The 15,000-nt window shown below is 36.1% G+C and overlaps 1 protein-coding gene across 4 annotated transcripts in view; it reads left to right on the plus strand.

The window, feature by feature from the left end:
* Window positions 1-15,000, plus strand: part of LOC122357594 (protein diaphanous homolog 1) — a 96,209-nt gene that overhangs the window by 16,284 nt on the left and 64,925 nt on the right. For all 4 annotated transcript variants that reach the window (XM_043257009.1, XM_043257010.1, XM_043257011.1 and 1 more), the window contains 11 exons: window positions 755-856; window positions 1,768-1,898; window positions 1,991-2,074; window positions 2,478-2,547; window positions 2,621-2,760; window positions 4,451-4,556; window positions 4,644-4,754; window positions 5,421-5,539; window positions 6,653-6,769; window positions 11,897-12,012; window positions 13,822-13,886. In XM_043257009.1, the coding sequence (XP_043112944.1) occupies window positions 755-856; window positions 1,768-1,898; window positions 1,991-2,074; window positions 2,478-2,547; window positions 2,621-2,760; window positions 4,451-4,556; window positions 4,644-4,754; window positions 5,421-5,539; window positions 6,653-6,769; window positions 11,897-12,012; window positions 13,822-13,886 (1,161 nt within the window). The remainder of the gene's footprint in view (window positions 1-754; window positions 857-1,767; window positions 1,899-1,990; window positions 2,075-2,477; window positions 2,548-2,620; window positions 2,761-4,450; window positions 4,557-4,643; window positions 4,755-5,420; window positions 5,540-6,652; window positions 6,770-11,896; window positions 12,013-13,821; window positions 13,887-15,000) is intronic.

A 15,000-nucleotide genomic window follows, 5' to 3' on the forward strand; every position in this document is an offset into this window, starting at 1 on the left:
TGTGCCTAACCTGACTCCATAAACCTCATTTTGGACACGTTCTCATTTGTAAAACCAGTAAAGTGCGTAAGTAAGAATGATTTTTTTTTGTTGTTGCTTTTGCAACTGGAAAGATGCAGAAAGTTTCCTGTTAGGCTTATGGTTTGGATTTGGTTAAAGTATTTATAAATAGCTGTATAAGAAACAATAAGACTATGCAGCTTTCCAATTTATTAAAGTAAACAGATGATTTTATATGTGTGTATTAAATGCTTTTTGTTTTTTAATAAATAAATTTAACCTTAAATGAAAATGTTTTGATTAGGTTTAACAGGTAACTAATTAATACAGCTATCTAACACAAAGAAACATGTTTGTATTTGCCAATAAACTCATGTATTTATATTCATTACCACACATTTTAGTTGGATCTATTCTTCTTTAAAACAAAGAAAAAATTGTAGCATGAATTAAAAAACAAACAAAACAAAACCCTTTAATAATTTCATGCTAAAAATACATTTATCATAAAATATTAATTATAAATGTGTAATTCATGATAAAGCACACACTATAATGATGATAATATTTTTTTGTGGTTAAAAATCAATTTTTAAAGATTATTTAAATGATTAAATTCCCTGTTTGTGTCTGTTAATTTTTATTAATTATAAATTATTTTATTAATTAAAATGACAAAAAGTGAAAATCTTAACATGAATTAAAAGCAATGTTTTCCCTTTCTATTTTGCTTCACGCTTCTCTCTGTCTGTAGGTGGACATGAATCTGAACGAGGAGAAGCAGCGACCGCTGAGGCAGAAGGATATCATCATCAAGAGAGAGATGGTGTCTCAGTACCTGCACACCTCCAACGCTGTAAGAACACAACATCTGGCCGTCTGTCAAAGTTTGAATGGACCGAATTAACACATCTGCTCTAAACGCGCACGTTGTTAAACCTCGCAGACGTTCTGTCTGAATCTGAATCCATCAGCGAGTCTCAGAGGTGCTCAGGTGCTCTTCCTGTGGCGGTTTCATGCTCTTCCTGTCACTCTCACAGGATGTGGCTCAGATTTCTCTACAGATATCAGAGAGGACACATCTGCTTTCTTAGTGCTGCCACTGCACTCGTTTCACTAGGATGCTCTTTATTTAACCTTTTCACCCGTGCGATATTGACCCAGCGCAAATAAAATGATACAAGGAAATATTTATTTACATTTTAAAGCTTGCTTTTAGTTTAGTTTGTTAGAAATAAGATATTTGATGTAGAAAGATGAAATACCTTTGACGCAAGATTATATTAACACATCTGCACCTGCATGACTGCAACTTTTAAAGATTCAGAGAAAGGATTTCATTCCTAGAAAGAAATTGCAACAAAACTTGTCGACGACCTTGAGTTATCTCAAAAAGCAATGTGTAGGGAAACATCAGATGCGAATTTTCCAAACATTTCCAACATTCAAAGTCCACTTAAGTTATACTGACTGCAAGTATCAAGTGCGTTTACAATAAATACAATAAACGAACAAATATCAAATCATGACATAAAATATAAAAAGGTGTTATAATTTATTCGGTTTAGTAAAATAAATAGACACTAATTAAATAAAGCAACAAACAGGTTTGTGTAATTTGAGATTTTTTCCTCTTGCTAAAGTTTTCAGACTATGAGCCATTAAAGGACTGATGATGGATATCGAATGGTTCTTTTGTATCGAAAACGTGAGACTTGATCACTACAGGCGAGTGACCTGATCAGCTATAAACTGTGTGTGTTTCAGGGGAAGAGTCAGAAGGAGAGCTCAAAGTCAGCGCTGATGTACATCCAGGAGCTGAGGACCGATCTGAGAGACACACAGTTACTGAGCTGCCTGGAGTCTCTGCGTGTGTCGTTAAACAACAACCCCGTCAGGTACACACTCTCTCACACACACGGAGTGAAGTGTTTCTGTGTCTGATAGCAGCTAACTGGTGTGTGTGTGTGTGTGTGTGTGTGTGTTTCAGTTGGGTCCAGACGTTTGGAGCCGAGGGTTTGGCTTTGCTTCTGACGTTCCTCAGGAAACTTCAAGACGAGAGAGAAGAACCTTTGTATGACCTAAATACAGTAACACTCACACATTTTAGATGAGGGTGATGCTGCATTGAGGGAAAGTTTTGACTAAAACTGTATTTCATCCACATTTAGAGCTGTAATATAATAATTAGGACGCTATTGTTATTGATGTTCACCTTCAATACTCAAAAACATTAATAATGTGTTAGTGAGAATAATCAAGTGAAGTTACAATTTCTGCAACAGTGTTTAAATCATGTTAGAGGCTTTAGAAATTTGCTTATATACAGTAGGATTTACAGAGTTAGCCTTTTTTATACTAATATACTATGTTCATGAATTAGCCGATTAGCATCAGGGCCACGACAGTCCATGTTATATGCTAATGCACCTCAAGCATGATGACGTGACCTGTCTCTCTCACTCTGGGTTTCACAGGAATGCTGGGATCGGTGTAAAATGTCAACATGAGATCATTCGATGTCTCAAAGCGTTCATGAACAACAAGGTGAGAGCAGACCCGAGCTCATACTGTAATACAGACCAGCGGAAAGCGTTATTAATGTCTCTGTCTCTCTCAGCACGGCCTCAAAGCCATGCTGACGTCAGAGGAAGGAATCCCTCTCCTCGTCCGCTCCATCAATCCAAACGTCCCGCACATGATGGTGGATGTAGTCAAACTGCTGTCTGCCATCTGCATCCTCGAGCATCCAGGAAACACGTGAGTGCGAAGCTGAAAGCAGAAGTGTGTTCACATACTCAAGTGTATTCAAATGGCGCTTCAATAGCCATACAAGCTCATCAAGTGCCAATTAGACGCCTGAGAAAGACGTGACAGCAAGAGACTCTCCGATGAGGAGAGGAAGGGTGGCTGTTGCTGGTTGATGACTAAAGTCGCGAAATTGCTTCAGACGATTAGTAAATAAAGGGCACACCCTTATGTTTTCTAAAACGTGCACGAGTTGCATGTAGCCTATTGAAACAAGCCGCAGCTAGCGGTGTATCTGCTTGTTAGCCAGGGTTCAAATCCGCATTAAACGAGTGGTACTCCTCAGCTGCTCAGTAACACTTTAACAAATAAAATTAGAAGCTTTAGACAATATTAATATTGTAATTATTATTATCACAATTACATTTATTCTAAGGCTTACACACAGTGTTCAAATTGGGATCTGTAATATTGTTCAATGTTTTCAAAAAAAAAAAATTCTGCTTATCTTCTAACTTTATTTTAAGTTTAATAGTGCTTTGTTGGTATAGTTATAGGTATATATTTTTAAAACATTAAAGAAAATATATATTTTTTTACATTTCAATTTTTTTTCTTTGAAAAGCTAGACAAAAAAAAAATTAAATCCCATTTTGACTATTTGATTTATTTAATGGTGAAAAACAATTGGCAAAATATATGGGGAAAATACAAAAACCGTGTTTCGGCTTCGGTTGAGAATTTTCTTTTCAGTGCACCCCTTATCTATACTGTCACTACAGCTCACTATTTACTTAATGGTAACTTTTAGAAAGATGATCATTTGTTTGCACAAATAAATAAAATAAGTATTTTGTATAAAGATTATTTTTGAAAGTCTAACCTTTAAAATGCAAACTTTTGTGTACCCTTTATGTACCCTTCTCACATACTTTGGTTAGCTAATAAGAATATTGGTACATTTTGTGTGAAGTTGTCACTATTAACTAGTTGGTTATTAGCATGAATACTACTGGGATATTAACTGTTTATTACTTCAAAACACACATTAATATCTTTTTCTGCAAGACCTCGTTCCAAATCTTTAATCATAGACATATGCTTCAACATAACATCTACTTTAAGTATTAAGAAGCAGTAATTAGGACTATTTTGAGGCAAAATCATATTTAATAGTTAATAGTGAGAATTGGACTCTAATTTGAACAGAATAATTTTAGTTACTTGGAAAAAAACATTTTTGACCATTTTATGTCTATCCTTGTATCATTAACTTGTCAAAATTAATATAGGGTTTAGAAAGTAGTTGGTAATAAGTAATTAAACACATTTTGGAGAGAATAATTTGTACAGTAATCTAATTACACTGTTGAAGTAGTTAATTACTTTTGTAGTAACTTGCTCAACACTGTGTGTGTGTATATATATATATATATATATATATATATATATATATTATATATATATATATATATATATAATATAAAGTTTCTTTTTTTTATTTTAATATTTTAATTAACATTTTATCATGATAGGTTTTGGCCAACTGAGATTATTTTGATTTATTTTTTTTGTATTTGAAATGAAGCTGAACTAAAGTTTGAGTGCTACAAAATCCAAATAAAAAATTAAAGTAACAAACTAAAATGAAAACATTTATTTATTTATATCTTCGATTACTGTGTATGTGTGTGTGTTTCAGTCATGAGCGAGTTCTGGAGTGCATCACGGAGCAGGCTGAAGAGCAGGAGATCGAGAGGTTCCAGCCGTTGCTGTCCGGCATGCATAAAAACTCCATCACTCTCAAAGTAAAACACCGTCACAGGACATTCAAAACACAGGCTCCTGACGTCATGTCGTCTCACTGATGTGTGTGTGTGTGTGTGTGCTCGCAGGCCGGCTGCATGCAGCTGATCAACGCTCTCATCAGTCGAGTGGAGGAGCTGGACTTCAGGATCCACCTGAGATCAGAGCTCATGAGACTGGGACTCAGAGACCTGCTGAAGGTCCAAACGCACACTCTATACTGACATGCAGCTCAGTGCTACTCTGGTTAAAACTTAATAGCAATGTTATCTTTATAAAATGTCAGTACTTTAAATGAAAGTAATCATAATTCTTATATTGTTGCAAAGAAAATGTGCAGAAACACTTCTGAGCGACTCAAATGAAGCTGTTGGCTTTTTAAAATAAATCAGATGACCAATGTTTATCATCACTGAGATACTATTTATTCATATTTAAAAAAAAAATTCTTTTAATAATTCTCTTGTCATTTAATAATTTCAGCTAAAGTTTCAGCAATTTTGTAATTACATTTTTTTTGTTTACAGTTTTTTGACATCTACATGGTTTCTATTCATTTTAACTTATTCACACATACATTTAAACTCATTTAAAATGAGATGTTTTTTTTCCAGCTAGGTGGAAAACCACTTTTTATATATGTTTTATTTTGGTTAATGTTCGTTTGATTGGTATTCTAGTTAATGATGATAATCTTACAAAAATTACACAAATTCCAAAATACATGAAACATGAATATAAAACTATATTAGTATCTCAAATACTTTTATGCACATGAGCAATACAGTGCTCACTTTCACTTGGATTCTCTTCTGTGTGTGTGTGTGTGTGTGTGTGTGTGTGTGTGTGTGTGTGTGTGTGTGTAGGAGGTGAGGTCGATAGAGAACGAGGAGCTCAAGGTTCAGTTGCAGGTGTTTGAAGAGCAATCTGATGAAGACACCGAAGATCTTCGCTCCAGGTTGGACGACGTCCGTCTCGAGATGGAATATCCTTTACTGCTGACGTAAATCTGTCTCAGACACTTTTGGAGAGCTTTGGGTTCAGTGCATTGTAGATGTATCATTAACGTTGTAGATTTAATATTGTATTTGATCAGATTGCAGTTCAGAAACTGGCCACCAGGTGTCTCAAATGTGCAGAACCATTATTACGAGCTCACATTTTACACTCTATAGAGCAGGCTTTCTTAACCCCGGTCCTGGAGGGCCACTGTCCTGCAAGAGTTTTACCTTCAACCCTAAAAATACATGTATATAATACACTAATTAAGCTGTTCAGGATTACTAGTAAGCTACAGACAGGGAGTTTGATCAAGGTTTGAGTAAAACTCTGCTGGACTGTGACCCTCCGGGACCAGGGTTGAGAACCCCTGCTATAGAGGGTCATATAAAAAAAGTTTTTTTTTAGGTTTTTTTTTTTTTTTTTTATTAAAGGTTGTTTTCCTTTTGAAGACATTTCTAAGCAAAGGTCATTTACATTTAGGTATAAGTTGCAGTAGCAAAAAATAAACAAAAGTCTTGTTTTATTGTCAGTGAGGAAATGAAAATCTCATTTATGAGTGATTTTGTGTAAGAAGCATCAATTAACATTGGAAGTGTGTTATTATATAGAGAGATTAGATTTTTGAGGTTTGCCCACCAGGTGGCATCAGAAAGTCTAAGCTGGATCTTCTGTGTTTTTGTCATTCGCAAAAGATGAACAGCAATAGGGGAAAAAATGCTATTAATCGAAATATACCTATTTAAAGGTTTACAGTAGAGCTGACTGTAATATGTTCACTGCAGGTGTTATTTTAGAATTTGTTTTATTTCATTTCATTTTTACATTTTATGTGCTCCTATCATTTTGTAACAAGTTGTTTAAAAAAGCTTCCAATTGATTTTTTCTAATTAAGTTTTAGATTTGCCAAAGTATTTTAGTACTTAAAGTTAATACCCCAGGGAACATAAATTTTTTTAATTTACATTTATTTTGTCATGAAATATTTGATATTTAGCATTTGTCTATTAGGAGCAAAAAGCGGGTTTGGTTACCAGCGAAAAGAACACTAATCAAATGTATTGTCACATCGAACGGCGTTCTTTAACTCTGCTGTTACTGACGTGACCGAAGTCTTCCAGATCTTGATGAACACGGTGAAGGACTCCAAAGCCGAAGCCCTCTTTCTGTCTCTGATGCAGCACCTGCTTCTGGTGCGAAACGACTACATGGCCAGGTACGAGCTCTCGCTTTCACCCCGCGGTGCCCTTTAACCCCATCGGGGGAAAAAGTCACAATTGAATTTTGAGGCCGCCGATGCGTGCCGTATTGATGAAACCGCGGCTGACAACTTGACGTGCATATAGAAGCGTGAGCCTGAGAGGTGATTTGACTGTCAATCACTGACGTTACAGCTGTCAGCTTCTCTCGGCTTATGAGAAATGGCAGAAAGCGATGTTATTGTGTGTTTGCAGTGCAAGAAAAACACCTGTCAAAACTTTGGACAGGTGAAGGAAGGGAAATGAATTGAATAAAAAAGCGCAACCAGACGGAATGCGCAGGGGTCAGACTCGATGCCAAAGTCCAGAGTGCTCCCTATCCGTTTCCACGGGACATAATAAACTAAATAACATAGCGAATGCTTTTCTCTCTTAGTTTACTGTCTTAATGATAATCGTCCTGCCCGTGAAGGATGAATTTAATCAAAGCAAGGCTTCTTGGAAGGTTGTGTGATGCTGACAATGAATCTGTGTGTGTGAGTTATTTAAAGAGAGAGATCGCTGTATTATTTATATGCTATTATAGTTAGTTTTCTGTTTTTATATTGCCATTTGAATACATAACACTTTCAGATAGGGAACACTTCTTCGCTATTGAATTAAATATCTAATTTGCTATTAATAATATTTAGTAAGGTAGTTAAGTTTAGGTGTTGGGTAGGATTAGGCATGTAGAATAATTAATATACAGAACAACTAATAAATAGCTAAAATGTTTGAAATATGCATGTTAATAAACAACTAGTTAAGAGACCCTATAATAAGTGTTTTTAAAATTTTAAATATGGATTTTATGTTTTTTTTTTTTTTTTTAGTCATTTAAAATAGATAGATTTATCATTTAAGTTTTAGTCATTTTAGTACTTTGATTTAATGTTATTTTAGTTAGGTAACATTTTCTTGTTTTTGTTCAAGGTTTTGTTTTTTATTTTGTGAAAATCATTTTCATTCATTCAGTTTTGGATAATAACAACAAGCTTTTGTTGCTGCAAAGCTGTATTACTGATGTCTGTGTAACATATAAAAGAAGAAAAAGGCTTGTTTCTTATGCAATTACAATGAGCATAAAACGTTAAAACCTTAAAAAGCACTCAAAAGCATTCTGAAAATATTTTGTACAACCCTGGTCCCCTATTACAAATCTCCTGAAATTATATGATGGCTTTATGTGAGGAACTAACCACCATTAAGCAGTTTTTCAAAGAATCTTTACATCAATTCTGCTGACTTGGTTCACACCTCTGCTTTATTTGATGGTGAATTGGCTTACGGAAAACCAGATCAGTCCAATCACATCTCACTACAGATACACATTTTCAGTGATTATAACCTATATTTTGTTCGGTTTCACTGCGTGAGTCATATGGAATGCTGTTCTGAAGCTTTTACCTCAGTCTCTATTCAGTATAACAGCGTGAAAAAAAGCAACCAGTGCAGTCTTTTCAATTTTTCTTTTATGTAACACAAAAGAAAAAAAAGTCTTACAGGTTTGGAACAAAATGAGGGTGACTAAATAGAGGCAGAAAGATGATTTTTGGCTGAACTGTCCCTTTAAGAGACAAGATTGTAGTTATTCTCATGATTGAGTTTGAGTTTATGGATAAAGGAGGGATACAGGAGAGATGGATGCAGTCAGAGACGAGGAGACGTTTGATTGATGGGCAGCAGGAGGCGGATGCGGTTGCCGTCGGCGACCAGCTCTAAATAAGAACCCAGCCACTGTATGACACCCCCGCTTCAATTAACTAGCAGACACACACAGGCATGTTCACACACACACATACACACACACACACACACACACACGTGTCGGTACATTTAAAGGTTTTCTTGGCAGAGAAATGATTGCAGTAGAGAAAAGACATTTCTTTCAATTCTGTTTCTCTAACCTGAATGTCTAAAGTCACCCACACACACTCTTATTCTTTCTTAAAACAGCCTTTCATACACACACACTTACACACACACACACACACACACACACACACACACAACAGAGAAGAGCTGGTGGGAGTGTGAAAAGACATGGACAGATGGAGAAAGAGTGTGTGTGTGTGTGATGGTTTGTAAACGCTTTCAGGATGTCAGACTTGTTGCTTGTTCCTTGTCTGCTCAATGTGATCCGACAGGCAGGAAATTGGAGAGTCTGTTTCTGTCCTGAGCGTGTGTGTGTGTGTGTGTGTGTGTGATATTTGGAATGGAATGATAGGGTACTGCAGTGTATACTGTATACTATTTATTAAGTATGTAGAATAGCATGCGGTATTAAACTTTACACATAGTACTGTAGTATGTTTTCACTACACTGTGAGTGTAATTTATGAATAAAATAGAACTACGGATAATCGTTAGGATTGTGATTTGATTTGAACACTTATGCAATCTTATTCCTTAATGACAAAAATTCTGTTAAAGCGCCCCATTATAATAGCTGTTAAAGTGCCCTACTATTATTTTTTTCATGCATTGTGTAACACAGGTTTAAGTGAATGAAGGCATTCTGCCAAGGTTTAAATCTGAAAGTGCACCGTAAAAGTTGACTCTGAACCATTTAAAAAGAGTCCCAAGCCCTTTCATGTTGAGGTCAATGACACATTTGCGTGTTGCACACCCATCTTTTCAGTTGATCTGAATGAAAATGCAATAAAATGCGCTAAAAACCTCCAAAGAACGCTGCTTTAAATAAAAATCGACCAATCACTGGAGGGTTTGGAAAAATTAATCACTGTAATTGTTAGAGAGTTGTTGAACAAATAAGGTAAAAAATGCCTATTATAATAAAATTAAATGGTTTTGTGACCTTGCGTGCATGTCAAGCCAAATATGAACATTTCATAACCCATAATAGGGGCACTTTAAACTTTCGTTAAACACTTGAATAACTTAATGCTTCGAATACGTATTATACCAATAGGCCAGTAGGTGGAGACATCAGCTTTATATATTTTTCAACTTCTGGTAAATAACATTTTCAGTACTCCTATTTAAAATAATAATAATAATAATAATAATAATGAATCAAAAGAATTGTGCAGCTGCGGTGGTGATGATAAATCATGGCTAATTTTATCAAATATTTGTTGTAGTTTGCTTGGGTTTTTAATGAAAAGCAACAGTTCAGATATTGTGACTGAATCCACATAAAAACGGCACACTGCAGAAACTGTTATCGGATATATTTATCAGAGTCTGTCAAAAAAAAGCTTTCTAAAAGCATCAATGAAGCATTGTAACATAAAAGCCTGTTTGACTGTAGTCCCGGTCTTAGGACAGCTATGAGTGAGAAACAAACCCAAATGTAAGTTTGACTGTTTGTGGCATAATGAATGAGAATTGATGATCACTGTTGACTTGAAGACGTGAAATATAGAACACAAGTCACTCTTCGGTCCTTTGAGACCTCACGGAGTGCATGAAATGATTAAATAATGATGAAATTTTAGCTGAAGGAACCATTTAATTGCAGATTATGAGCCAAGAAGCGAGATAAATGTTGTGAACGTTTGGTGAGGAGGTAAATGAGCGAGAGCGGGGAGTTTTGAGAAAGGAGCAGAGCAACAGAAACACGAGACAGAGCGGTTCGCAGGTCTTTCTCTGCTGCCATCAGCAGAATCGTTTCATGCGAGTTTCTCTTCAGCGATTAATGTGCTGACACACGGCAGAAAGTGACGACGCCTCCATATAATTATCCTCCAAATATAACCGCAGCTCAAATCCCGAGCGGCGCGTCTGCCCACAAACAAACTCTCATTTCACCGCTTTAATCACTGACGAGAGAGAATTAATTAGGATTATTCCGATTTCTCCAAAAGCCCCTGGTTAAACGCAAACGGGCGGCTGTGCTTTCGCACGGACACCAGGGGTCTCTCTCGCTCCACCGAAGAAACCTGGAGTCGGACGGAGGGAGAGAGAGAGGAGGGAGGAAGGGAGAGAAAAAGAGGGCAAATAAAGGGAAAAAGAAACAGCTTGGTGGAAAATGAAGAATGTATCGAGTTCGTTTCACACCGGGTCAAGATGGCAGATTTCTCACAAATGGACTGTCTGGAAAACCTCTCAAATATCAAACCATCACAAACACAAAGGTGTCGCCTATTTTCAGTCACACACACGCACACACACACACTTACTCAAAAACACTATAAAAATATTTAGACCTGCATTTAAAATGTCCACTTTTGGACTAATAAACTCAATGTGATGCGTAATAGGGTCAGAATTTGGTAACAGCTCTAATAAACTGTGTAAACATATACATTTACTGATGTATATGTGTGTATATATATATATATGTATATAATATATGTGTGTGTACATATGTATGTATATATGTGTGTTTTATTTGCTTTGTAAAGTTTAATTTTGTTAATTTTTAGTAGCTTGTGAATTTCTGTATAGAAGAATTTAAATGGGATATGTTGCCTGAGAAAGTAACTGACATAAAAATATGCAAATATTTCAATCAAGTCAGGTAACTTTTTTTTTTTTATAGTTCTACTTTGTTGTCTGTAAGCCTTGATAACATCATTTGAGTTGTTTGTTTTTTTGGTTTTTTTTTTTAAGATTTGTTGATCCCAAGCTTCTCGATTTAAATGAATTAAAAAATATGATCCTTTAAATAAAACGGATATATAATATGGCGCAAGTTTATTATTAGCTATGTATTCATTAATTTATTTATTTATTTTTCATTAGATGTTAAGTTCTGTATTAAAACTATATAATTCAAATGGTCAGGCAGTTAGCATACGCATACTTAAATCTCATCTCATTGCACACAATCCCGTATGGGCTGCGCTTTAAAACTAGTGAGCCACCTGCCTAGACAGCATTTCTGGGTGTCATAATCCAGTTTTGATGTATAAGATTGTCCACAGTCTCTCATTTTGAAAGGTCACCGGAGGTCACCATGGATGGCCGGTTTGAGCGTCCTTGTGCCAAACAGTGTGATGAAAATCTCTTATTTTATTTTTATTTTTTTAACTCCCCACTCAATATCTCTGTTTGGCTTCCTTCCCAAGATCTCCTTACTGATGCTAGTCAAACACAGATTGATCTCTCTCTCTCTCTCTCTGCTTGTCTCTCAGGCCTCAGTACTATAAACTCATCGATGAGTGTACGGCTCAGATCGTTCTGCACAGGAACGGCTGTGATCCAGACTTTAAATGCAGGAAGTTTGATCTGGACGTGGGCCACCTGATAGGTAAGAGACAGAGACAAGACATCGTAATGCCTCGTTTGTCCACGGGGTGGCGGTGTTCAGAATCACGAACAAGACATCAGAGCATCTCAGATCTCATCCAGAATAATCAGACGTGACACCAGAGCGCTCGCAAACAAGCTCTTTAGGATTTAATGAAAAATAAGCTGATTTTGTCATTAGCGTGTAGTATTTGTCAGAGACGGCCTGTGGTGTGCCTCGCATTATCTGTGGGGGTCTGAAGTTCACTCAAAAAAATATTGAGGCCTAAGATTTGTGTGTTTAAATTTCAGAATGTCTGTACAGCTGTATCACACTATTTTAGCATAAACTTCATCAGGTTCACGTGTTAGTACTAATAGCCATATTTTAAGCATGCTCACTCCTTGTTTACGCAATGAATACATTGGGAACTAAACATTGCACATTTCTTTCTTCTCTTTTTTTTTTTTTTTCTTCCCAATATCATTTTCATTTTGTACTTCCCTCTGTGCTTGAGCCAAACCTTTTAATATTTAGAAACTTCCTTCCCCCTTTCATTGTACCTTTTTAGCTTCCTTGTGAATTTTCTGTTCATACTTCCTGTCAAACATACTCTCATGCCTCCTGTCATACTTCCTTACTTATAAACGTACATACATACTTTATGTACTTCCTTTCGAACATCATTCTGTTTTTATATCCTTTCCTTTCAAGCTTTCCATACCAGACATCCATACTTTCTTCTTTCCTTTTGAACTTCCTCCCAACCTTCTTACTTCCATTATTCCTTCAGATTTCATGATGTACTTCCTTGCATACTTCCATGCTTTACTTCCTACTGTACAAACTTCCTTCCATACTTTCATCCCACCTGTTGTAATTCTGTGCATCCATGTCTGCTTCCATGCACCTTTTCCTACTTCTGTACTTCCTCCCTTCCAACCCACTTCAGTATTTCCAGTACTCATTTTAGCTCTTTCAAAGTACTTTCCATCTTTCCTTTCAAACTCCATACTTCTAAACATTCCTTTGTGTTTCAACCCTTTTTAACGTCTTTCCATACTTCCCTCTCTCCTTCCAATTTTCTCTTACACCTTACATTCTTCTATATGAAATTCCTGTCTTTCAAAATTTCCAAACTTCCCATCTTCCCTTGTGGGCTTCCACGTGGACTTCCTTTCAAACATCTTTCCATTCTTTCTGTCTTTGTTCCGTGCTGCTTTTTGAACCTCCCATACTTCCATACTTTTAAATAGTATTACACACTTCCATCCTTTTCCTGTTATATTTCCTTATTTCCCTTTGAGCTTCCATACCAAGCTTCACATTTTTGCTCAAGTTCTTCCATCCTCTGTGCCACCTGGGATCTCATTATCATATCTCACCAGAAACCCCTCCCATTGGCTGCTGACGTCAGCGCTGACCCTCTCGCTGACTCACCGGTTAAACTAAGCTTTGTTCGCTTTCCTGAGACTCTTTTTGGTTTGTAACACCAAACATGCGAGTGATATTGATCTGGAGTTCAGAGAGACTTTAGGGTTTGAGAACAGACACAGAAGAGTTTTTCCAAGAGCTTTAGATGTATAAATGTATGCTGCCCTTTGTGTGGTGATTTCAAAGACGCTTTTGGGTTTCTTATTTTAGCGTGAGTTTGAGATGGGACGAAACGAGCAGCAGATTTTAATTAGATCGTTCAGTAATCAGAGCACGAATCACAGGAGGAAAAGGGACTCGTCGCAGTGAAGGGCACTTTACACACACACACACACACACACACACACACCTCTAAAACCATCTATTCACTCGCTGCCTGTCTCTCTTTCTCTCTAGATAACATGGTTGATCAGACCAAAGTGGAAATCAGCGAAGCTAAGGCCACGGAGCTGGAAAAGAAGGTATTGACTCAGACAAACACACGCTTGAGCTCGGAAGAATGACACACAGATTTAAACTAAATCATTGTCTGCTGAAATACATCGAATGGCCCTCTAGTATTGATCAACATCAGATCTACTGCTGCGAACACACACACACACACACACACACACACACACACACACACACACACACACACACACAGAGCCGCTGCTCCCAGACGCCCCCCGCTGTCTCAGCGCGCCTGTCAGTTGACAGATGTGTAATTTGGGAGGTGAGACGAGCAGAACGGAGATTTCCTGTCTCTTCCTGACATCTTCCCTCTAAACTCACCAAACACAGTCTACAATTACCCTGTGTGTGCGTGTTTGTGTGTCTTTATCTGAATGCATGTACTGTTGTGTGCGTGCAAGCATCTATGGGTTTCTCAAATAAAAAAAGAAAATCAGGTCATATTTCACTTCCAAATAAATAAATAAATATTAGTACTTTTTCTTTACTTTTTTATTATCATTATTTTAGAATTATTATTATCATTACCATGATGTGTTACTTACTTTTTTTGTGCCTCTCTCTAATGATTCAGATATTTAATTATTGTAATACGGCGCAATTCTACTGCATTGCTATTTAAAAGCCGCTTATTTTGTCATTTCAGTGTTGGATCAATTTTGATTTACCGCCACAAATTAAATATAATTCTGTGCAACAAGTTCTAGCGTGATGGATGCTACAGCTAAAAGTTGTTTTTTGTTATTGTTGTTTTTTTTTCACATGACATTATTGACCGTGATATTGCTTTTTCATGACACACATGTAACTTTCAAATTCTCATCATAATTCATGTTTAATTTTTAAAGTTTGCGATTTATGATTCTTATTTTCTTAATGTATAACAATTGACCAATGTTATATAAAGATAAATCATTCAATACAATGCAGCAAATTCTGCTACTGTGTGTAAATGTTAATGAGTATGCATTTTTTACATTGCAATGAAAATATATTTATTTTATTTATATATATATATATATATATATATATATATATATATATATATATATATATATATATATATATATATATATATATATATATATATAGGGGTGTAATGTGACCTCAACTTATTCTTTT

Source organism: Puntigrus tetrazona, chromosome 14 (assembly GCF_018831695.1).
Source record: "Puntigrus tetrazona isolate hp1 chromosome 14, ASM1883169v1, whole genome shotgun sequence".
Lineage (NCBI taxonomy): Eukaryota > Metazoa > Chordata > Actinopteri > Cypriniformes > Cyprinidae > Puntigrus > Puntigrus tetrazona.